The 25,552-nt window shown below is 39.4% G+C and overlaps 2 protein-coding genes across 6 annotated transcripts in view; one reads left to right on the top strand and one right to left on the bottom strand.

Annotated features, from left to right (window-relative positions):
* The window catches only part of ZFYVE26 (zinc finger FYVE-type containing 26), a 66,949-nt gene extending 58,166 nt beyond the window's left edge, over positions 1-8,783 (bottom strand). For all 4 annotated transcript variants that reach the window (XM_029951144.1, XM_029951146.1, XM_029951147.1 and 1 more), the window contains exons 1-4: positions 8,718-8,783; positions 7,932-8,208; positions 6,186-6,264; positions 990-1,079 (exon numbers count right to left, since the gene is read on the bottom strand). In XM_029951144.1, the coding sequence (XP_029807004.1) occupies positions 990-1,079; positions 6,186-6,264; positions 7,932-8,125 (363 nt within the window). In that variant the 5' untranslated portion in view covers positions 8,126-8,208; positions 8,718-8,783. The remainder of the gene's footprint in view (positions 1-989; positions 1,080-6,185; positions 6,265-7,931; positions 8,209-8,717) is intronic.
* A 1,458-nt stretch (positions 8,784-10,241) lies between these two features.
* Positions 10,242-25,552, top strand: part of RAD51B (RAD51 paralog B) — a 562,933-nt gene continuing 547,622 nt past the window's right edge. For both annotated transcript variants that reach the window (XM_029951882.1, XM_029951884.1), the window contains exons 1-4: positions 10,242-10,290; positions 13,547-13,658; positions 15,009-15,122; positions 19,655-19,771. In XM_029951882.1, coding sequence (XP_029807742.1) covers positions 10,277-10,290; positions 13,547-13,658; positions 15,009-15,122; positions 19,655-19,771 — 357 coding nt within the window. In that variant the 5' untranslated portion in view covers positions 10,242-10,276. The remainder of the gene's footprint in view (positions 10,291-13,546; positions 13,659-15,008; positions 15,123-19,654; positions 19,772-25,552) is intronic.

Genomic DNA, 25,552 nt, shown 5'->3' with positions numbered 1-25,552 from the left:
GGTAAGCCTTTAAAGGCAAGAACCTCTAGGGGGCGCCTGAGTGGCTCAGTAGGTTGAGTGTCTGACTTCGGCTCAGGTAAAGCATGATCTCACAGTTCATGAGTTCGAGCCCCATGTCAGGCTTTGTGCTGACAGTGCAGAGCCTGGAGCCTGCTTTGAGTTCCATGTCTTCCTCTTTTTCTGTCCCTTCCCTTCTCATGCTCTATGTGTGTCTCTCTCTCCCTCTCAAAAACAAACCTAAAAAAATTTTTTTTAAGGCAAGACTCTCTATAGCCTCTAATCTGTTGGCAGGGTTAAGGGAGAGGGAGAAGAGAGGATGGAGCAGTAGGTGATTTCTCATGCCTTAGCACCATGCCTATGGAGAGTACGGAGGGATGCTTCTTCATAAACTGCCTCCGAGATGGTCACGGGACCATGAATCTTTGACCTAATACAAGTCTAAGTCCCCACTTTAACTCCTACTGTTAAAATGTATTTAATTAGCTGGTGGCCAGGAAATGAAGAAAATGAGTACCGAGGCTCAGAGCATACCTCAGGCGCCTAAGTATAGATATAGTTAAGACTTAGTTTGATTTGTCCCCAGAACTTTGTTGTGAGGATTTTGCCACATTCAGTGCACCAGTTATAGAAGAGGTACTCACCAAACACTAATTCCTTCCTCCCTTTATATTTACTGTGATACACGGGTAAAAAATTCAAACATCCAGTTTAAATCCAACTTATGTATTCCTTTTTCATGGAAAAAAAAAAAACCCAACTTTAATCCCCAGTTTTACTTCGTTCTTCTGGACAATCCAACTCTAAGAATTCTAAAATCAGGTAAGTTTATTCCAATTCTGAACTCTCTTGTAAGGGACCTCTACCTAACTTGGTCTTACCTGAGAGGGGTATAGCCAACCTCCTTGGGACCTATTTCTGATGGATCCTTGGGGGCTGAGTGTATCAAGTGACTGTAACCCTGGGCAGATAGCTCCCCAGCCCTCTCTCACCTTGAGAATGTCCTCAGGAATGTCACTTTGGAGGTCTTCTGATAATAAAAGAAACTCAAGCTTTCTCCGGAAAACACTTGGGAGTAATTTCTGGAAGAATCATAAGAAGGAAGCATAGAGATTAGGCATATTCTTACCAAATAATTAGTGAATATTTCTCTTCAGTTAGTCTTATTTCTGCTGCTTCTCTAAGATAAAGTACTTTTAACCACTAAATTCCTGGATATGTTTGAGAGGCGTTTCTTTATAAATAAAAACAGCTACATTTGGATACATATCCCTCTTAAATACTAACATTTAAATCCTACTCTGATTTGCCTCAAATTCCAAGGTTTGCTTATTTCATGTGACTTTTCTGTCATATGAAGTCTTTTTCAAAGAATCTCCTTGTGGGGTCCAAACACCCAGTCATGAGTAAGCCTGGGAGAGTCAGGCCCACATGATCCTCTTTTGTTCCAAACCCGTTTTTGGTATTCATTATACGGTGGAAAACAAAAGTAAAGAGGCAGGGATTTAATGCTTATTAAACACTTATTATGTGCCAGGTGCTGTGTGTCATATTTTTACAAATTAAAAAAAATTTCATTTAATCTCTAAATCAAACAAACCTATGGCTTATATATAGATACACACACACACACACACACACACACACACATATAAATTTTTTAAATTTATGTATTTATTTTGAGAGGGAGAAATAGAGCATGAACAGGGGAGCCACAAAGAGAGAAAGAGAACCCTGAGCAGTGCAGAGCCCAATATGGGGCTTGATCTCATAAACCATGGGATTATGACTTCAGCTGAAAACGAGTCAGCCATTTAAGCTACTGAGCCACCCAGGTGCCCCAAGTATATTTAAAGAATTTTTTAATGTTTATTTTTGAGAGAGAGACACACACACACTGACAGAGAGACAGAGCATGAGTGGGGAAGGGCCAGCGAGAGAGAGAGAGAGAGAGAGAGAGAGAGAGAGAAAGAGAGAGAAAGAGAGAGAAAGAAATAGAGAGAGAAAGAGACACACACACACACACACACACACACACACACACACACACACACACACAGAACCTGAAGCAGGCTCCGGGCTCTGAGCTATCAAGACAGAGTCCAATGCAGGGCTAGAACTCATGAGCTGTGAGATGTGAGATCATGATCTGAGCTGAAGTCGTGTGCTTAACTGACTGAGCCACTCAGGAGCCCCTAAAAACAATCTTTACTAAAGATGAAATGGTTAGGAAGTATTTTCTAATTATTTCAAGCATGAAAAAGTGATCTCATCAAATATTTGTTAATGAGACATGAGGGCGCCTGGGTGGCTCAGTCAGTTAAGCATCTGATTTCAGCTCAGGTCATGATCTCATGGTTTGTGGGTTCAAGTCCCGTGTCAGGCTGTGTGCTGACAGCTCAGAGCCTGGAGCCTGCTTCGGATTCTGTGTCTCCCACTCTCTCTGCTCCTTCCCCATTTGCACTCTGTCTCTCAAAAAAGACGTTAAAAAAAAAAAAAAAAGAGACATGCCACGAGAGAAGACTGACGTCTGAAAGAAAGACAGCTCCTGTCTCTTCCTGAACCTGCTTGTTTCACAATAACGTGCCTTTACCTGGTTCATAAAACTAAAATTATAATTTCCCTTTCTCCAGACACAAGTACAAATAAGAGTAAAATCTAGGACTAATCCTGACAAACATTGCTTTAAATTAAAGATACCTATAAATCACATGGCTGATGAAAGGTCCCAGGAGTCAGGTTTTTAAATTAAAGTTTTAAAAATGTTTATTTATTTTTGAGAGAGAGAGTGTGAGCAGCGGAGGGGCAGAGAGAAAGCGGGAATCACAGAATCCAAAGCAGGCTCCAGACTCCAAGCTGTCAAGCACAGAGCCTGATGCGGGGCTCCAACTCACAAACCACAAGATCATGAGCTGGGCTGAGGTTGGACACTTAACCAACTGAGTCACCCAGGCACCCCTCCAGGAGTCATATTTTATTGTAAGGTCTCCTATCTCAAGCAAGAAGCACCTTCAGGATTGTGTGGGGTGGGAGGTTGGTGGGGGTGGGTTTAGAACACAAGATCATACTCTATTCAAGTGCCATTCATCATGTCACAGGCTAACATGATCTAGTATGTTCTTGGTGTGAAATCCTATTTCTTCTTACCACATCCCTCTTTCATGCACCTATGCCATCTGAATGCTTATATAATGCTAGTGATTAGAAGTTGGTGGGGAAAATTCATGCTGGAAAGCTAAAGGTTAAGTGCTTCTATTGAGGACTAAAAGAAAGGCATAGATAAGTTGTCCAGATAGATAGCAGGTTTGATAAAAAACAAAACCTGGTTAAGATAATAGGACTTTAATCTAGAACCCCAAAGACTCATTAGCTTATAATTATTTTACTGGTGAAATTACTTTATGCACACGTGGGGTCAAAAATGACTGACATTTCTAAAATATGAAAGAATTTGCTCCATGTTTCTAAGCAGAGATCTTACTATCAAAGCAAGGCATGTTCAATGTAGAAAAATTAAACTATGGAAATAGCTAAGTGAAAACACAGACATACAAACCCCAAATCTTCCTACTGAAAGAGAGCTTCTATTAATACTGTGGTTTAAGGGCATCCAGACCATTTCTATGCATGCATCCCAAATGCATAGTTTCCTAAACTTTTTTTTTCACATAGTACAGTAAGAACATCCTTCCATGTCACCGAAAGTTCATTGACCACATCATTTTAGTAGTGGCAATGTATTTTACAAACAGATTAACCAATCCTGTACTGTGGACACAGGAGTTGCTCCCAGTTTTCCTCTCTGAGAAGTAGCACGGTGGTGAACATCCCTGCAGTTAAATCTTTGCACACATGCTTCCACATGTAGAGATAAACCACTGCAGGATAAAAAGGCAGAAGGCAAAAGTGGATGAAGAAAAGGGAAAATGGAATCACTGTCTCAACTAATAACTAAAAAGGAAGCTTGGGACACCTGAGTTCCAGGTTGAGTGTCCAACTTCGGCTCAGGTCCCCATCTCCTGGTTTGTGAGTTTGAGCCCTGCATTGGGCTCGCTGCTGTCAGCGCAGAGTCCCCCTCTCTCTGTTCCTCCCTTGCTCGTCCTCTCCCTCGAAAATAAATAAACATTTAAAAAGGAAGCTGTTGACAAAAGGTGGGATTCTGGAACAGGAAAGGCAGACAGCAGTCCCCTAAAAGATGAAGGCCACTCTGGGATAGCAACTGGTCTTGGGGAACTACTCTTAAGAACCCATTTGCAATCTTAGTCCTTGTAAAAGACTTAAGAGTAAAAGAGTTAAGACTCTGAGGTCCTTGCTTAGTTTAAACCATTCCCAAAACTGTTTAAATAACTAAGGCACTGAAGCTTTAAGACCAAATAGTCTTGATGTTTGGAAAAACAAGAACTACACGGCTAAGGAGCCATGGAAGTGAAATCAACCACCTGGTCTGGTTGAGCAACTGCACAGAAAATAAGCAACAAAGCAGCCATAAACCAGGTAAATGCCCTTCGGTGAGGAGAAAGTCCATCTGGTTCGACAAATTTCACATTTGGACTAGAAAGATCTTTAGAACAGACATTTTTTCTTTTTCTCTCAGAAGACACTCTGAATATTTTAACTCAAGTTTTCCCTTTTAACTCTGAAACTATAGCCAACTTAATCATTCTGAGCTTATTTTTTTAAATTGTGCTTCTCATTCTTCCCTCTCCTGGCTAGTCTTTTTGTCATTTCCTTTTTTTAGACTTGCAAATGCCTGGACAAGGAATACATTTAGATTAGTAATTTCTAGTATTTTTTTGACAGCAATGTAGAGAAGGAAAAGTGTCAGACAAAACTGGAACTAAAAGCAAAGTTAATTCTCATGACAGAGGGGAGTAAAGAAGAAAATATGGCTGACATACAGACATTTACAAAACTGAATTTATGGTTTCTTGCTTTTAAGTCCATGAAGGCTAAAAATAATGTCCAGGTGGAAAAACCAGTAGGCTGGGGATTCAAAGTCAAAGATCTTGGTTCCAGCCTTTGTTCTGTCAACTAATGACTCTGAGCCAGTCATTTCTTCACTTCTCTTCTGGGTTGGCAGTTCCCCACTTTAACATCTTAAAGTCTATACAGGTGCTTGAATAGCTCAGTTGACTTAAGAGTCTGAAGCTAAGGTCATGATCTCATGGTTGGTGAGTTCAGACCCCGTACTGTCAGTGAAGAGCCTGCTTGGGATTCTCTCTCTATGTCTCTCTCTGCCTCTCTCCCACTTGTTCTATAGCTCTCTCTCTTGCTCTCTCAAAATAATAATACATTTTAAAAAATTAATAAAAACACAAAATCTTAAATTCTGGGGCTTAACACAAAATTATCTCAGAGAAATTGCTCTGATGGATAGCAATTTCTGATAATTATCACATACTTCTAAAAGGGCTTTTAAAAGCAATCTTTTTAAAGAATATTTTTTAATGTTTGAGAGAAAGAGAGTGCGAGCAAGAGCGAGAGCGAGAGCAAGCTGGGGAGGGCAGAGAGAAAAGGAGACATAGTATCCACGAAACAGGCTCCAGGCTCTGAGCTGTCAGCCCAGAGTGTGAGGTAGTGCTCGAACTCATGAATCACAAGATCATGACTTTATCCTAAGTCAGACACCCAACAGACTACGCCACCCAGGCGTCCCTGCAATCTTTCTTTTTTTAAAAAAGCACTTCGTTATAAGGTTCTTTCACTAAGTTTGCTCACTTTGCTTTTACATTTGGTAACTTTTAGTGTATAATTCATAATTCATAGAAAGTATAATCAAATTATTAATTAATGAGATTTAAATCTATAAGCTTTCATTACACAGGATTCGTTAAGATGAGAGTTTTGGAAGAACAACCAGGTTTCAACTGAGCCCATTCTCTATTGCTTGTGTATTATGAGGTTCATACTTTATTTGCTATGTTGTCACTTTCACTGAGTTTTGCAAAGTTCTGTTCAGGTACAAGGCTCACAGTGGTATTTAAGAGAATTACGTCACCAATGTAGTGGATTAATGAATAAATTTAGGTAGGGAAATAGCAATAAAAACTCAAGCCATTTCACTGTTGATACCGAGAGGGTAATATGACAAACCTCATAATAAGGGAAGTAACAGGAAATCTTAAAATTACTTCCAAATTCTTCTCAGTCATGGCCTCAGAAAAACTTTGAAATATAAATCTGCTTACCTTCTCCTGGGAGAACCACTTTTCCAGTACAAGAAACCAGACCCAGGCTAATCTTTGAGGGTTGATGTCCAGTCCACATCTGAAAAAGGAAAAAAAAAAAATTTCTGAACAAAATTTCTATTGACCTTTTCTCTTTAGTGACCCAAGATTTGGATTTCACTGCTCAGTCTGTTTTAAACCTAAACAGGCAAGACATTGTACTAACGAGAAATTTCCAAGTGTATATGATAGATCAATAAAACTAGAACCAGAATAATGTTGGCAGATTTCATTAAAAAAAAAAAAAGGGAAAAAAAGTCGCACCCCTACCTCCTATCTCCACCTCCCTATATAGTCTTTTATTATTATTATCATCATTATTATTTAGATTTTTAAAAATGTTTTTATTTTTGAGAGAGAGACAACGTGAGCAGGGAAGGAGCAGAGAGAGCGAGTGAGACACAGAATCTGAAGCACACTCCAGGCTCTGGGCTGTTAGCACAGAGCCTGACGTAGTGCTCAAACCCACAGACTGTGAGATCATTACCTGAGCCAAAGTTGGATGCCCAACTGACTGAGCTACCCAGGCACCCCTAGTCTTTATTATTTTTAAACAAAATAACATTACACAGAAAACCATAAAAAGCAAAGCTCCCTAAAGTACCCTAAAGTATATTCTTGAAAACAGAAACTGAATCAAGTGGTCTTAAAGAAAAAAAGGAATTTCATAAAAATTTATTAACTCTATGCTAAACACAGGGTTACAGGAATTCATAGGGGTTTCTTTGCAGTAATTTAGATAGAAATTGGCTAGAACTCAAATTTAAGAGAAAAAAAATAAAGGGAAAAATTGTCTAAGTTTCTACTCTCTTTATACTAATACAATATAATATAGCTGCCAAAGTAAGGAAAAGTGAGGGAAAGACTAAATAGCAATTTAACTGTTATACCACTAGTTGTTAAAAGCACTGCCAGGAAGAGCTTCGTTAAAAATTTAGATAGAGAACAGGGTAAAAGGAGGGGTCAAAATACGAAGAGGTATTCCCAGGAAGTGAGGGAATTCTTTTGTGGTGATGGAAGAGTTCTGTATCTTGATTTTATTGGTAGTTACACGAATTTGTACATGGATAAAATTGCACAGAACTACACACATAACAACAAATGAACATTAGAAAAATGGTAAAAACTGAATAAGGTCTGTAGTCTAGTTAACAGTAATGTACCAATATGTCAGTTTCTTGATTTTGACATTGTACAATATATATATAAGAGATACTGCAATTGGGAGAAGCTGGGGAAGGTTACTCTTTGTATTTTTTGCACTTTTGTGAAATATTAAAACTTATTTACATAATTTTTAATATTTATATAATTATTTCAAAATAAAAACTTTAAGTGAATTAACTTCTAATCTTTTATTAAAGCTACGATATCATAAGCAAAAAGAGAGCAGCGTTTACTTTTCTGGAGGCAAAGAAAATGCTTTTCAATGCAGTTCCACCATCTATTTTCATGATAATAATCAAGAAATGGTGGTTTCAGGCACACTTTGCTGGCCAGGATTAAATGCCATTTCAGATGATAATTTAAAGCCAACATTGATTAAGTAATAAGCATGTATTCTAGACATACATTTTCAGAGCACATGAAATACACTCTGCCTCTGCTAATTCTTCTGAGAGTAGGTGACAGTAGGTGACCAGAGCCCAAATGTTGATCTCGTGTCTCCCACCCTGTGACTGCCTGGGAAGAAGAGAGATCCCTTACCTCAGCTGGTCTGGACACACCACCAGCGCCTGAAGTATTTCCTCCACCTTCTTCGGGATATCCCCCTGTGCCTCATGTAGCTGAGGTACACATGCCTGTGCCAGCTCCCATTCTCCTCTGCGAAGGCACTCACAGAAAAACCCAAAAAGCTGCTTCTGAGAAGCAGTTTCCTCTTTTCCAAATGGATGATGCATTTTCCCAGCACAGAGTGCAGGGAGATAGAAAGAGATGAATTACGCAGAACACATCGTCAATTTTCTCATTCGTGGAGCACCTCCTGGAAACAATACACACCACAGTGAGGAGAAACGGAAGGCACTATAGACAAACTAATAACTACTAGCCTAGCTGGGAAAAGCGGGACTTACTTCCCTGATAATCGTTTTAAGTTTGATTTGACATGCTATTATCTCTTTTTGAGAAGTTCCACCTTTCCCTGAGGGGTGGATCCCATCTCTCTACACACGTCCAATATTTAATTAATCTTGACAGTCGTATTAGCTGGGGCGCAGACACATAAATCCACTTTCATATTCCCCAGTTAACTTTAGACCCAGTCCGGCTCCAAATCCCCAGGTGGTCGCTTCCCTAAGGATGAGAAATGCAGCAGGAACCTCCCTAGTTTGAGCCCTCACTTTAGGTGGAGTGAAGATCAGCAGATGAGTCTCTGTCAGAGCTGGAGGAAGGTGGGGATTGGAGCGCCGGGACGCTCCCTACAGGGGCCCTGGAGAGCGCCCAGGGGTCCTGGAGAGCGCCCCCGCCTTCTCCGGGGCGCTTTACACTCACCTGCTCCTGTCACCCAAAGCAAAAGAGCTTCCAGCGCAGCCATGTTTGAGCGGAGTCAGGTGATCGATCCCATTTAGGAAGGTGCCTGAGGGAGTGGTGGGGTGGGACGACTGACAGACGCTACTCCTATTGGTCAACGGAGGGAGGATGCAAATAAGGCGCCATATTTGTTTGGGTCACGTGACGCCACCTCTTCGACTAAAGAAAGCTAAGACAAGCAGAGTCAACCATCTACCTGGCTAAGGACCATTTCTTTCGGTTTTGACCACTCCTCCGCTCCACACCTTCAGTTCTGCCTTATGCGGAGAAGGTGGCAGAAATATCAGTATCCCTTGATTGTTTTCACCTCTTTTACTCCATATCGTTTGAAATCAGCTTTTATTTTTGATACAGAGAGAGAGAGAGAGAGAGAGAGAGAGAGAGAGGGAGAGAATGAGAGGGGGAGGGGCAGAGAGAGAAGGAGACACAGAACTGGAAGCAGGCTCCAGGCTCTGAGCTAGCTGTCAGCACGGAGCCCGACGCGGGGCTCGAACCCACGAACGTGAGATCTGACCTGAGCCGAAGTCGGAGGCTTAACCGACTGAGCCACCCAGGTGCCCCTGAAGTCAGCTTTTAATAAGTGCCACCAGTGACAGGGTTTTCTCTGGCTTAGGATACCTAGAGCAAGGATACCCGAGTACTTCTCCATTGTTGTTTTATCCATTTGTCATGTTATAATCGCAGAATCCTGTGTTCTAAATTCCCATTTTCTGCCTAGCTCCATTGATTTATTTGCTCGTTTACTCGACAACCGTTAATTGGACGGTGTCCTAGGCCCTACTTTTCAAGCTAAGTTGTGGACCCTGTCCTCAAGTTAACAGTATAATAACAAATGCAGGTCAGTAATTAGGATACAGTGGGCTAAATATTAAGATAGAAGTATGCACTGGAGAGATGAGAGCAAAGGACGAACAACAGCTTTTTTGCAAATATAATACTGTAATCTGAAACCGAGTCTTAAGGTTACAGTTCCCTTTTACATTGAAACTTCTGTGGTTTCCTTCATGGTCTTCTTAAATTACAGACTCTTAACGTTTCCCCATCATGTGTTTTCAGCTTGAGCAATTTCATTTAGCATTTTCCAAACCATTTCACCGCCAAAGTGTGGTGAAAAAATGCAAACCCAAACAAATCCAAGCTCTCCTCCAAAATCTCTAGTCTAGGTGAATTCTTAACTATTCTCTGAAAACTAACATGTCTTTCTGGTCCATTATGCATTTTTAAATGTAGTGGAAAAAAAAAAGAAAAGAGACAATTCCAAGCAAGTCATTTCCTGGATTCATTTTCTCCTTGCTGATGTTTCTCTGGCGGATTTTGATAATCACTGTACTGAGAAACTGGGATTCATTGTAATTATAGCCTGAACTACAATTCCCAGCAAGCAGTGGAATCAACCTGGGACTCTTCCTACCTCTGATTGGATATTTCACCCGAGTGACAACCCAATCGGCATTTGGGTTGTTGCTCAGTGGAGCTTTCCGCGGGGAACTGTGAGGGGTGGGGGAAACTTTGAAAGTTGGATGCTACAGACCCGGTACTGGAAAGTTTCGTGTGGGGGGCATTTGTGGGGAAATGGGGTGCGCTCAATATTTCCTGCTCCCTCTCTGGCCCCCTCTCTGTGTTATTACTTTCGGGGTGGCGGAGAATCTCTCTGGTCCATTACACTCCCCCTTAGGCCTGAGGCATCTTAACGGAACTCCGCCACGAATCTGGGAGCTTCTGGCCTTCCTTTGTGGGGGTTGCTGGGACTGTGCTCCTTGGTGAAAAAAAGTTCTTTTTAGGGGAATCTAAAGTGACGTTTTCGCCTCTTGATGTCCCCCTTCCCCCTCCCATTTGTGGGCTGTTGGGTCTCGGCTGGGGAGCCGGTCCTTAAGGGAACATTGTGGTCTGCTCGCCTTTTGTGATTTTGAAGAAGAGGTAGTTAAAGCCTGGAATCTGGAGTTCTCTGTCTAGATTCGAATGCGGACTCCACCATTTGCTAGCTGAGAGGCTTTACGCAAGTTTTTCAACTCAGTGCCTCAGTATCCTTAGTCTAAAATGGGCTCAAACTTTGGAAGCTCTTGGAACAGTACTTGGCACGTAATAACGGCTCAATAAATATTAGCTATTATCGTTACTTACAAACAGTTTTCACTGAACATCTTCCATGGGGATTTTTACTTTTGAGGAGGAAAGGTTTCAGTCTTCAGGATGGACTGTCTTTCCAAAACCCCGATTACATGTGCGGGCATGTGTGTGCCCGCACACACACAGCAGGAATTTAACAGTCTCTGGTGGAACAAACAAACACACAAGCGGTAATAATATGCTAATAAGATTATCCAACAAATGCGTATAAAGTATGATGAAAACAATGGAGTGAAAGAGATTGGCTCGGGGGCAAGTTTTGTGGAGGAAAGTCAGGGAGTCAGGATGGCGCTTGTGTAACTTACCAATATACAGTGTTGTGGCTGCAGAGCAGATGATTAGGGGCGGCAAATGATGTTTTGCTGACTGAATTGCTAATGGTAATGGTTGTTAACCTTGAACTCTGTGTATCAGGCACCATCCAAATGTTCTAACCTCTACATTCCTGTGAGGTAGATACTTGGTTTACCATTGTTTTACTGGTGAGGAACTGAGGACACCAGGACGGGTGGTAACTCCCCCCGGAAGGCAGAATCTGGGCCTTGTTATCAAATGTATGAAGGAGAGGGAAGTAAGAGACCAGTTTATGAAGGGTCTTTATGTGATCATAGGAAGTGTGGAATTCATCCTGTGCCCTAATGGTCCCATGGATAGTTTTAAAGGATGACTGACAGGATTAGAGCAAAGTTTTAGGTAGCTACCTCTGGCAGGATTGGGGCACTGACCTGACTTGCAGACCAGTTTGGTGCTTCTTCCTGTCTGCTTCCATAGCACGTTTCAGTGCCAACGCCAATACTTATTCAAGTGACTGTAATAATTTGTGCATACATCTCTTTTCATCTTTTACTGTGAGTTCTCAAAGGGACAGGAATATGATTAAATAATTGTTGTATCCCAGAGGTCAGCAGCTCAGCAGATTGTGTGTTTAAGAAGGGTCTCCTGAAGGAGCAAATAAATGTTTGTTTTGATGGTTCAGGGAATAACAAGAGGCAGTATGCAGTAGTGCAGGCAAATGATGGGAGAGGCCCTAAGAAGGCTGAGATAGCAGAATTGGTGATTGTTAAAGTCCAGGTAGTTTCGGTTCTTCTTTTTGATTGAATGTATCCTTCTATATGGTGTTACTGCCCAGAACTACCTGATCTATAAAGACACCAAGAAACGATATAGCAGATATTACTTGGTAAACTATTCGGGAAACAAATCAGTACAGACAAATTCCCGCTGAGAGAAATGAGAGAGATGTATTTTGTGCTTGTCAGAGGTGTGTGTGTGTGTGTGTGTGTGTGTGTGTGCATGCGCTTGAATGTGAGAGAAGGGGAGAGACGGAAGGAGAGAATTAATTTGATTCAGAGAATTGAGATTTTGTGTAGAAATTTGGGCAGGTATCTACAGTCTCAGTACTATATATTTTTGTTCCCAAGTGTTACTCCTTTTCTGTTAATGATATTGCTTTATCTCTTGGGACAATGAAGAGTTCTTTTTTTTTGTTGTTTTTTTTTGAAGAGTTCTTGTTTCTGTTCCATCCAGAGGATTTCTTGTCATCTCAGTGAGGATGCAGAGCCTCTTCTCTGCATGCGTTATTAAAGGAATCACAGTGATTGTGTTCTAGCTCTTCGAAGGCAAATATTTCATGAGCCTCATTTAGTCCTAGTGAGGTTCAACAGTAAGAGTGAAATTTAATTACATGTGAGAATATGAGCAATAAATACAATACAATAAAAAAAAACAATTTCAGTTTGTAATAAGACCTGAAATAATAATATCTCATTTGATTCGGAGGATTGTTCTGCCTCATATTAAAAGGAGAGGCTAAATATGATAATGGACTTGTAGTAGGAGTATGCTGGTTAAGAGGATAAACCTTAGAGTCACTTCCTGAGTTGAAATTCTGAATCCACCATTTACTGTTTCTGGTGATAATGGAATAGCTAACATCTAGCCATTAGTGTTCTCATATGTAAAAAGTGGATCAATAATCAACCTTCCTTATAGGGCTATTGAGAAGATTAAACGTGATAATTTATGTAAAGCTTTAGAACAGTGCCTGGGTGTATGTAGTAGGTGCTCAGTAAATTTATTATTGTTATAGTGCAATGAAAATAGACTTAAAAAAAAAGTTTATTTTGAGAGACCGCACATGAGCAGGAGAGGGGCCGAGTGAGAGAGAGAGAATCCTAAGCATGCTCCATGCTTACAGTGCAGAGCCCGATGGGCCTCCATCTCCCCAAATCATGAGATCATGAACTGAGTCAAAATCAAGGGTCAGACGCTTAACGGACTTAGCGACTCAGGTGCCTGGACACACAGAAGTAAAGACTTCTGAAGAAGTGCTGCTTGGAAATATTCCTTGAAAGTTAATTATACATCCAAATAAAATTTATAAATACATTGAAAATCTTAAGATGCTATACAAATATGAAGTGGTATCTTTATATTCATGGAATAAATATAAAAGAATTGTGTGAAATGCACATTTTTATGTTTTGTTTCTTTGCATGTTTGGCAGACATTTAGAAAGATTCTATAGCCTTTATTTTGTCAATAATATTTTAAATACTATACATTTCATTTTGCATATGAAGAAGCTTGAAGAATTTTTTATTTTATAGTGTGTTTTGGTAGCCTGTCTACTATTGTTTATGGTATTTTCTAATGCTTTTCAGGGTTCTCTCTCTGCTGCATCTTGAAAACATGGGTAGCAAGAAACTCAGAAGAGTGGGCTTATCACAAGAGCTGTGTGACCGTCTGAACAGACATCAAATTGTTACCTGTCAGGTAAAATTTATTTACTTTTTCTCACTGAGAAACTGAGTACAAATTAATCTTAAATATACCTTAAAAACTCTTAAATAAACCTGAAATGTGAAAATTTAACATTCTAAAAAATATATGAATGATGGTGCTTCTCCATAGGCTATTTTAAAATAACAGGCTACTTGGGGTGCCTGGGTGGCTCAGTCAGTTACAACTCTTGATTTTGGTTCAGATCATGATTTCATTGTCTTGAGAATGAGCCCCACATTGGGCTCCCATGGGGCTTGGTGCTGGGTGTGAAGCCTGCTTAAGATTTTCTTTCTCTCTGTCTCTCAAAAATAAAACAACAGGCCACTTAGGTTGTATTTCCAAATGTGATTTCATCTGCACAAATTCCTATATTTTTGCATTTTGGGTCAAGGGAGAATGCTTATAGCATAATGTGAAGTATATTTGTGCTATTTGGGATTCTAGAGAAGTTTTCACCCACTTGAAAGAAATTTTGCAGTTATATGAGAAATAGGACTCAAATGAAGAGATGATATTCAAAATGGATAATGTCTCTTGCAAGCAAGAAAAATTAATTTTCCTATCAGCGTATAGAGCAGATGTTGCATTTTTAAGCACAGTAGTGAAACAGATCCCTCTTAGGAGGTTTAATAAGATTTCACGTTTTTGTTTGTTTGTTTGTCTTTAATGTGGGCTCTGTGCTGACAGTAGAGATCCCAGTATGGAGCTTGAACTCACAAACCATGAGATCATGACCTGTGCCGAAGTGAGATGCTTAACTGACTGAGCCATCCCAGTACCCCTAGATTTAATGTTTTGTATTAGGATTTAATCTTTATAAAACAGATTTTCAGAGCATACTACAATTAAAAAAAACTGCTTTGTGTGTTAATGGTATTTTTGGTTCCTGTATTACACATTTAATAATCCTCATATTCATACTTGGCAACACTCTTCAAAGTATGAGATTTAACAGTTATTCCATAGTCAGTTTTATTGTCTCTATTACATACTTTTTCTGAATGGTTTTATAGCTCAGTAAGAAACCCATTTCAACCTGACACTTTCTGGGTATTTGTTTATGCCCACACTGCAGCTCATATAAACCTGGGTTGGAGGCTGCTGCTATGTGGAGTTACTTGGTGTGTCCTCTGGTATATGGTAACTAAATTAGAGAATTAGAGGATAAGATTATGGCATCATAACTTTTAGTTAAGGCACATGCAAGGGGAAATACTATAAGGAATACATAAATCTTTGATCTGCAATAAATTCTGGGCAGTGTCCATTGAAAGTTTCCTTTTGATTCTAGTATCTTTGTTGCACATATATGTTTAAAATATTCTTTTTATGTCTCCCTAGGACTTTTTATGTCTTTCCCCACTGGAGCTTATGAAGGTGACTGGCCTCAGTTATCGAGGAGTCCATGAACTTCTGTGTATGGTCAGTAGAGCCTGTGCCCCACAGATGCAAACGGTATATATATATATATATATTTTTTTTTTATTATGTTTTGATTACGAGTTTTATTTTGAGATGATCCTTTATCTCATTTAAAATCTTTTTTTGAGGGATGAGGCAAAAGCAAAAATAGATATGACCACCTCAAAAACATAAACTTTTGGTGTGCCTGGGTGGCTCAGTTGGTTGATGTCTGACTTTGGCTAGGTCATGGTCTTGCAGTCTGTGAGTTCAAGCTCTGCATCGGGCTCTGTGAACAGCTCAGAGGCTGGAGCCTGCTTTGTATTCTGTATTTCCCTCTCTCTCTCTCTCTCTTTGTCCCTCCTGCACTCATGCTCTGTCTCTCTCTGTCTCAAAAATAAATAATGTTTTAAAAAAATATTGACTCTTGGGGTACCTGGTGGCTCAGTCAGTTAAACGTCCAACTCCTGATTTCGGCTCAGGTCATGATCTCACAGTTCATGGGTGCTGACACCAGGAAGCCTGGTTGGGATTCTGTGTTTTCTTCTCTCCCTTCCTCCCTCCTTACTTCTCTCTCTCTCAAAAATGGATGAATAAACATTTAAAAATAATATTGACTCTTACACCATAGAACTAGCCCTTTAGTGAGAATATATGTGAAAAATTTATGTAGTTTATAAGTTCATAGGAGACAGTTCCTAAATATGGGAATGAGGAAGCAGCAGGAAGTTTTGTTTTTTCTGTAACTGATATTGATGTTCCAAAAGGTCATCTTTGCCTTTTATTTGTTTGGGTAGGATTTGTGGACTTCACGGTTAATTTATAATACACTCCTAAGTTTAGAATGCCTCTGTCTTTGTAATATCAACTTTTATTATCATTAGTCTGCATCATAAAGTACACATATTGGATTTACACTGCTTACTGACTGACAAAATACTTAAGAACTTTTCTCATTCTTGAGAAAGTTAAAAGTCTTTTATAACAAATTCTCATCAAGTACTGTTATTTCATACCTTCTGTCTCATAACTTTAGCTTTTCAAAATGTAAGTTTAGTGCATGGTAGAAAAAAATCTTGAGTACCTAGAAGTCTGTTCAGTGCTTTGCAAATATATTTATTTAGGTGGATTGTAGATTACTTACCTTACTATCTTATATCAAAATTTAGTAACCACTGAGCAATCAAGAGGAGTTCAATTCTATGAAGTAGGAAGGAAGGGATGTTAGTGTCATCTGAAACTTCTGAAATTAATGAATAGATAAAAATATTTTCTTTTGTTCAGATTTAGCTTGTGATCTAAGAAAATACCTCAAAGCCACAGTAGTTGGAAGAAGAATTCAAATCAGAGTTACGAATTGTCACTGTCTTAGCTTTGTCATTGACCTCAGAGCTTTAAATAGCTCACTTTATTTTATGGGAGAAGTAAGAGAGCTAAAATAGTGATGATTCTGGGACCAGGTTTAAATTAACTTGTTACTGTTTTGAAGGTTGTAAAGCACCAAGAAAGTGTTTTGATTTGATGGATGTCATTCTATGTGTTTGGTTGATACCTATGGCATATTTCTAGTTAGAGAATTATATAAGAGAGCATGAGGAGGAAATTCACCTCCACTTCAGCTGCAGGATATCAGTACCATTCCAAATGCCAGCTCAGGAAGCCATCCCTTTGCTGTGCATTTATTCTTGTAACATTCTGTAGATTTGAGGTTTGTGTTAAACATTGGCTTAGCCTCAGTTCATTTTTCCAGGGAAGTTTTTTTTGTTCAATTATATATTCCTTTAACAAGTATTTATTGAGTGCCAGGCATGTGGCAGGTACTTTGTCAGGTTCTGGGGATATTATAGTGAGCATGGTAATGTTCCTCATGCAGCTTACAGTCTAGCGAGAGAAGTCAGACATTAGACACATGATTACATAAATAATTAGTTGTAGTCATGATAAGTCCTATGCAGGAAAATTACAAAAAGCTCTGAAACTTAATAATAGGGAACATTAGTTAGTTTAGGGGTCAGGAAGGGCTCCTCCTAGGAAGCGACATTTCAGCTAAAACCTGAAGGATGGATAGGGGAGAGATAGGGCAAGTTGGGAAGAGGTGTGAATAGAGGGGAGTTTGCAGGCTGTGGAAACAGAAGAGAAGAGAGGGAGCATGTGCTTGCGTGGCAGTAAAATCAGGCGGGTGTGCATGGAACACAGCAGTGAGGAACAGTAGCCTCCGAGGTGAAGTCAGAGAAGTAAGCAGGCGTCAGATCGTGGGGCCTGCAGACCGTGTAAGGGATTTCAGACTTTATTCTGCAGGGCAATGAAAAGTCTTAAAAGGGTATAATCTAATATGTATTTTTAAAAACTCAGTCTTGAGCATAGACAAGTGATTGAAAAGGAGCAGGGAAATATTCAAGAAGACCAGTTAGATATCTATTCCTGTATTCTACACAGAAAGTGATTGTGACATGGATTGTTAGTATGTTGTTAACACAGATGGCATAATGTCAGTTATGCTGAGATATATTTAGGAGGTACAATGAGGGGGACTGGTGATTGTTTGGCTGTACATGGTGAGGAGGTACAGGAAAGTGACGGATGATTCCTTTAGAAAACTGGGTAGTACCAGTTCCTGAGATAAGGAATGCTGGAAGAGTGTCAGGCTAGAGGGAGGCCGACCATGAACTTAATTTAGTACTTGTTGAATGTCAGGTGCTTGTGAAACATCAAGTGGAGATGCAGACAGCTAGTTAAATATATGGACCTGGGGCGTGAAGGAGAGCTCTGTAGTAAAAATATGCATTTGGGAATCATTAGCGTAAGGATGGTAATGAGATAAGCATATCCAAGACCAAGTCCTGAGTGAAGCCAACATTTTAAGATCAGATTAGCCACCAGGGTAGAGGAAACACTGGTGGAGTGTCATACTAAAATACGCTTTTTTGTCTCATTTATGTACATACTATCATTTGTGAAGTCTTATTCTGTTCCTTCATTTTAGTCTTTGTGTAACTAAATCTACTGTAGTGATTAGTGCACTTACCATTGCAAAGAAAAGAGTGTTGACAGATTGGGCTCCCAAGTGTCCCCAGGCCCCCCAGTGTTGCCAGATGATAGATTGTAGACAATATTAGGCATTTCTGAATCAAATGCATACTTGGGGCACCTGGGTGGCTCAGTCGGTTAAGCCTTTGACTTCGGCTCAGGTAAGATCTCACATTCGTGGGTTCAAGCCCCGCATCAGGCTCCGTGCTGACAGCTAGCTCAGAGCCTGGAGCCTGCTTCCGGTTCTGTGTTTCCTTCTGTCTCTGCCCCTCCCCCTTTCATGCTCTATCTCTCTCTGTATCAAAAATAAATAAAACGTTAAAAAAATAAAAATAAATAAATCAGATGCATACCACATGACTTTTTTCTGTAGCTTTCCTGTTTTTTTTTTTTTTAAATGTACCTGAATATAGCCTTAGAAAAATGTGGTAATCCATTTTCAACTGATCTAGCAATTTAATAGGTAACATTACACAGGACTCAGCACATATATGAGTCATAAATATTAATATGCTGGTCTTCATACATCCTCACAGAAGCAGAAGAGACTTGAATTTGATACATAAATTTATTAAATTGTAAACGTTAGGTCATTAGAAACCATTTGGTTTACTGTGAATTCCCAGAGTTTATCATAGTATATGGTGTGCAGGAGATACTCAGTATCTGTGGAATGAAGGAATGAATGGTTATAGTTCTGTGGCTTGACCACAGTTTATTTGGGCAATTTAATAAAATACTAGTAATCTTTATTGTTAGAAATTGCAGAGCAAGCATTCTTAAACATTGCTGGGTATGAGGTCACATTAATCACACCTGTAAAGGCCCTTTTTCAAAATCAGGTAACATTCACAGTTTCCAGGGATTTGATGTGGGTATCTTTTGGAGGGCCACTTCTCAGCCTTCCATATCTACTTTCAACTATTCTTCACAGACCAACCTTAGTTTGAAATGATAACTTGAGCCTGCCATTCCTTGTTGCTCTCAGTTTAGACTCCAGACCCTAAGGAGGCTCTTTCATGATTTGGCTTCTGCTTATTTATTTAGCCTCATCACTTGCCCCATTGTGACCAATTCCCATCTTTCAATCGTCCTAAATGAACTCTTTATTTTTTTGTAGTTTTTATTCCCATTTTTCCCTTTCTTTGTATGTTCTGTCTCTTTGGCTGGAATACACACATTTCCTTTGCTTAACAGTTATTTCACATTTTAGCTCAGACATCCAGCTTTTGCACAAAGTCTTCCTAGATCACAAAATCTGGATCAGGTCTACAAGCCTGTGTTTCTACTTTCTCTGTTACAATACCTCTAATAACTGTACTATAACTGTTTCCAGGCCTGGTTTCAGTTGCTGGGTGAGGGCAGGGGTCCTGTCTATTCCATAATATTCCCATGTCTAGCACTGTCTCTGGGCATGGATTGAGTATTCGCTTAACAAATAAAAGTTTGAGGAAAAAAGAGATGGATTTGGACTCCAGCTGTTAGAAATTGACGTTTGGATTTGGTTTCTGTTTTCAAATAAACATGGATATTGAAAGATCATTTTCTTTTTCTTTTAGGCTTATGGGTTAAAGATGCAAACATCTGCCTCTCTCTCGCCAGTGTTCTTAGCCACAACTCTCCCTGCGCTGGATGAAGCCCTGCATGGTGGAGTGGCTTGTGGATCCCTCACGGAGGTAAAGGACAAACTTTCCAAACCTCCCACAGACCTATAACCTTCAGAGCCAGGAGAAAAAGTTTAGGTGAAAAACCATAAACTATTTTATCCCTCTAGGGCCTGGTTCTCCATTCAGTACTTAGTACAGCTACTTTGCAAAAATATGATGTTCAGAACAATCCTTGCTGACCACTGGAAGTCTCCTTAGGTTGCCTTTTCTTCAACTTAGAAAATGATGAATATTAAACTGAAGTGAGCTCTTAGTTTCTGTTGTAGAAAAAATTTGGTTCTAAGATATGTTGTTGTGTTAGTTATGTCTTGTCATCCAACAAATTACTTCAAAACTAAGTGGCCTAAAACAATAATTAACCTTTATTATTTCCGTTGATTTGGGAGTGGCTTAGCTCGTAGATATTGGTGAGGGATGCGGTATCTTGAAGTCTTGGTGGGGCTGGAGAATGTTTTCAAGAGGGCTCACTCCCGTGACTGGGAAGTTGATGGTGGTGGGTTGGCAGGTCACAGTTCCTCTCCAAATGGCTCTCCACAGTCTGCTTGAATTCCTCATTCCATGCTGGCTGACTTCCCCTAGGTGAGTAATCCAGAAGGCAGGGTGGAAGTGGCGATGCCTTTGATGATTTCGCCGTGGCGGTTAAACCTCATAAACTTCTGCCACATTCTCTTCCTTAGAAGCAAGTCAGTAAGTACAACTCATGCTCAAGGAAGGAGAAATTTGACTCAACCTTTTGAAAGAAGAGGTGTCAAGAATTTGAGGACTTTTTTTTAATTGAAAAAGTTTGACATGTAATGTGTAAGTTTAAGGTTATCATCGTATAACTTTAATACATTTATGTGTTATAATCTGATTGCTGATAGAGCAGCATTTATAACATTACATCGTTATAGTACAATGTTATTGTCTATTCGTTATACTGTGCATTAGATCTCTATGGGTTATTTACCAATTTTTACAAGTTTATTTATATATATAAATGTATATAATATTTACAAGTTTGTGCCCTTAAACACCATCACTCTTATCTTCTCAACTCTGCCCCCTGTTAACCATTATTTTACTCTGTTTTTTAACAGGTTTAACTTTTTTAGATTCCACATGTAATTGATATGTAGTATGTTTCTTTCTCTGTCTGACTTATCTCGCTTAGTATAATGGGCTAAGGGTCCATCCATGTTGTTGCAGATGGGACGATGTCTTCCTTCCCCATGGCTGAATAATATTCCAGTGTGTATATATGCCACAGTTTTAATCCATTAATCTGTTAATGGGCATTTAGGTTGGTTTTGTATCCTGGCTATTGAGAATACTGCTGTGATAAACATTGGAGTGCAGATACCTTGATGAAATCCTGTTTTTATTTCCTTTGGGTATATATCCAGAAGTGGAATTGTTGAGTTGTATGTGGATCTATTTTTAATTTTTTTGAGGAACCTCTATATTTTCTTTTAAAAAATTTTTTTTCCTGTTTTTTTAATTTATTTTTGAGAGACAGAGAGAGACAGCTTGAGCAGGGGAGGGTCAGAGAGAGAGGGAGACAGAATCAGAAGCAGGCTCCAGGCTCTGAGCTAGCTCAGCACAGAGCCCGAGGTGTGGCTTGAACCCACAAACTACGAGATCATGACCTGAGCCGAAGCTGGACGCTTAACTGACTGAGCTATCCAGGCGCCCCTGTATTGTTTTCTGTAGTGAGATTGCAGACTTTCAAAAACCACCACAGTTCTTTTACTTGCAAGCTGCATTGGTGTGCTTACTGGCTGGTGTGGTGACTTGATGGACTTACCTGAATGCTCCAGAGGAACTTCCTGCCTGAGAGTTCTAGGGGCCTAGATACTTTCCACAAACTTCTAAGCAGGAGCAGACTCTTACCCTTCTGATAGTCATAAATTTAACTGTAGATTTTTTTTTTTAAGATGGGGACTCTGTTTTAGATACTATACCTTATTTTATGACCTAGCTTCTGAAAAAGATTTAAAAATGTGTGTGTGCGGGGCACCTGGGTGGCTCAGTTAGTTAAGCATCTGACTGCAGCTTAGGTTATGATCTCACAGTCTGAATTTGAGCCCTGTGTTGGGCCCTGGGCTGACAGCTCAGAGCCTGGAGTCTGCTTCAGATTCTGTGTCTCCCTCTTTCTTTGTTGCTTCTCCACTCATGCTTTGTCACTCTCAAAAATAAGTAATAAAAACATTAAAAACAATGTGTGTGTGCTGTGCTTAGTAGATGCCTATTAGATAACTGGCAAGTGGGTGAATCTTAAAAAAAAAAAAGAAAGAAAAAAAAGAATCTGCTGTTGCAGGGTCTTGCCACCAGATGGTGCCATAATTCTGTTGTGCCTAATCTGTGCACTTTAGCTGGACTTCTCAAATGAGTTCGTAACAATAGTATTTCACAATTATAAACTTATTACATAGTAAAAAATGAACTTAAGAAAGATTATCCCACAACTACTTTTTATTTTTTAGGCTTTAGAATAATTTTTAATGCATTTTAACTTGGCTTTTGTTAATTCTTTCTGAATCCAAGTGGTAGTTAAAAGCATTTTGTCATGATCAACTTGGCTGACTTAGAGCATAAATACTCTGACTGTTTATTAGTAGCAAATTCTGTACTTTCTGTTTCAGTTATAGGTAGCCTCTTCAGTTATTTTGGGATTTTTTTCCCACTGACTACAGACTATTTCTGTTTACCATTTATTAACAAAATTTTAATGTGTATTTTATGTATATAGGATTAAATATATCCTGCATGTATAAGTTATGAATCCTTAGGCCCCATGATTTAATAAGAACCAGAACAATACCAACACTATGGAAGCTGGCCGGGGGCTTCTCCTTGACCATATCTTTGGCCTTCTGTTGACATGTAATCTTTATCTTGAGTTTTTACCATTCCTGTACCATTCCTTATAGTTTTCTTTTACTGGCTGTGTGCTTAAATAGGAGATATAAAAACATTTTCTTTAGTTTTGATTATTTTTGAGCTCTAGTAGATCATATCTGTGGTTAAATTCTATCATATTCTATGAATTACTTTTTTCATCGAATAATGTTTTCTAAGATTTATCCATTGTTGATTCAGGTAGCAAGAGTATAATTCACTTTCACTGCTGTATTATATTCCACTTTGAAAATAGGCCACAATCTGCTTATCTTTTTTCCTGTTAGTGAACATTTGGGTTGTTTACAGTTTGGTGCTAATACAAACAAGTCCTCTGAAAACTGTTATACGTGTCTCCTGGATTGCATGTACAGGTATTTCTCTAGGGCAGGGATTGATAAATTACTGTGCAGTGATCAAATCTAGCTTGATGTTTGTTTTTATATATAAAGTTTTATTGTAACACAGCTATGCTCATTTGTTTGTGTTTTGTCTGTGACTGTTTGCATGATAGAAAGCAGAGTTGAATTAGTTGTGGCAAAGATCTCATGGTCTGCAAAGCCTAAAATACTTAATATCTGGCCCCTGTCAAGGTATCTATGTCGGAGTGATTTCCTGGTAATAGGGTACGTGTATAATGTAACTTTGCAGAATCAGGACAAATTGTTTCCCAGTTTCCCAGAGTCGTTGTACCGGTTTACATTCCAACCAGTGATGTGTAGGAATTCTTCTTGCTCCATATCTTCTTGCGTTGGTTTTTTCAGACATTTTAACTTTGGCATCTTTGATCTTAGTTTTCATTTTCCTGATTACTAAGAGCTTGAATATCCTCTTTCTTTTGTAAGTTTATTTATTTATTTTGAGAGAGACAAATACAGCACTAGTTGGGGAGGGACAGGGAGAGGGAGAGAGAGGATCCCTAGCAGGCTCTGTGCTGCTAGTGTAGAGCCCAACTTAGGGCTCGAACTCATGAAACTGAGATCATGACCTGGGCTGAAACCACAGTTGGACTGACTAAGCCACCCAGGTGCTATGAATATCTTTTCATAAATCATTTGGTTACTCTATTCTATTTTTTAAAGATTTTGTAAAAGTAATCTCTATACCCAATATGGGGCTTGAACTTATAACCCCAAGATCAAGAGGCTCACGCTCCACTGAAAGAGCCAGCCAGGCACCCCTTGTTTGATTATTTTACTTTATTCTTTTGGAAAAATTTTTATGTTTATTTATTATTGAGACAGAGAAAAATAGAGCATGAGTGGGGGAGGGACAGAGAGAGGGAGACACAGAATCGGAAGCAGGCTCCAGGCTCCAAGCTGTCAGCACAGAGCCCAATGTTGGGCTCGAACCCACGAACCACAAGATCATGACCTGAGCCAAAGTTGGACGCTTAACCAACTGAGCCACCCAGGTGCCCCTCATTTGATTATTTTAAAGAACAATTTTATTAAGGCACAATTTAAATGCTTTAAAAATCCAACAATTTTAAATTGTATAATTCAACCAATTTGCTAACTTTATAGTAATTAATCACCACAATCCCATTAGAACATTTCTGTTATTCTAAAAATTTCCCTTATGCATTTGTACAGGTAATTCCAGCTTCCATTTCATAGCTCTGGGCACCCACTCATCAATTTTCTGTCTCTACATATTTGCCTTTTCTAAACTTTTCATGTAAGTGGAATCATATGATATGTAGTGTTTCGTATTCAGTTTCTTTCACATAGCATGATGTTTCTTAAAAATTTTTTTTTATTTTGAGAGAGAGAAAGAAAATGAGAAAGAGAAAGAACAAGCAGGGGAGGGGCAGAGAGAGGGAGGCAGAGGATCCCAAGCCAAATCTGCACTGACAGCTGAGAGCCTAATGTGGGGCTCAGCGAACTGTGAGCTCATGACCTGAGCCGAAGTCTGATGCTTAACTGACTGAGTCACCCAGGCGCCCCTAGCATGATGTTTTTGAGGTTCATTCATGTTTTAGAATGTATTAATAGTTTGTTCCTTTAAATTGTGGAGTTGTATTCCAGTGTATGGCTATAGCACATTTTGTTTATCCATTCATAAGTTGATGGACACTTGGGTTGTTTCCATTTTTTGTCTCTCAGGAATAATGCTGATATGAATATTCATAGGTATGTCTTTGTGTGGACAGACGTTTTTGTTTCTCTTGGGTAGATTCCTAGGAGAGCAGTGGCTAGATCATGTGATAGGTATATGTTTAACTTTATAATAAAAACTGCCAGACTGCTTTCCAAAGTGGCCGTACGATTTCACATTCTCACCAGCAATGCCTGATGGTTTGTTTCTCCACATCCTCACTAACACTTAGTATTGTTTACCTTCTTGATTTTAGCTAGTCTAGTGAGTGTGTCGTGGTATTTCTTTGTAGTTTTTTTTCCTATCCCTGCGCTTGGGGGACCTACTCCCACTGTTGCAGCCAGGCCTGCCTGCTTCAGAGTTGCCAATTTCATTGTAGTTTTTTTTTTTAATGTTTTTATTTTTTTTAATTTTTGATACAGAGAGACGGAGCAAGAGAGGGGGAGGGGCAGAGAGAGAAGGAGACACAGAACTGGAAGCAGGCTCCAGGCTCTGAGCTAGCGGTCAGCACAGAGCCTGACGCGGGGCTCGAACCCACGAATGTGAGATCTGACCTGAGCTAAAGTCAGAGGCTTACCTGACTGAGCCACCCAGGTGCCCCTCATTGTAGTTTTAATTGCATTTCCCTACTGACTAGTGATATTGAACACCTATTCATGTGTTCGTTTGTATATTTTCTTCAGTGAAATGTTGATTCAAATCTTTTGCCTGGTTTTTAATTGGTTGGTTGTTTTCTTGTAATCGAGTTGTAAGCATTCTTTATATATTCTGAATATTAGTTCTTTATCAGATGTATGATTTGCAGTTACT

The sequence above is a fragment of the Suricata suricatta genome, chromosome 9 (genome assembly GCF_006229205.1).
Source record: "Suricata suricatta isolate VVHF042 chromosome 9, meerkat_22Aug2017_6uvM2_HiC, whole genome shotgun sequence".
Classification (NCBI taxonomy): Eukaryota; Metazoa; Chordata; class Mammalia; order Carnivora; family Herpestidae; genus Suricata; species Suricata suricatta.
Note: the sequence above shows the minus strand (reverse complement) of the source record. Positions and strands in the feature narration are given on the sequence as shown.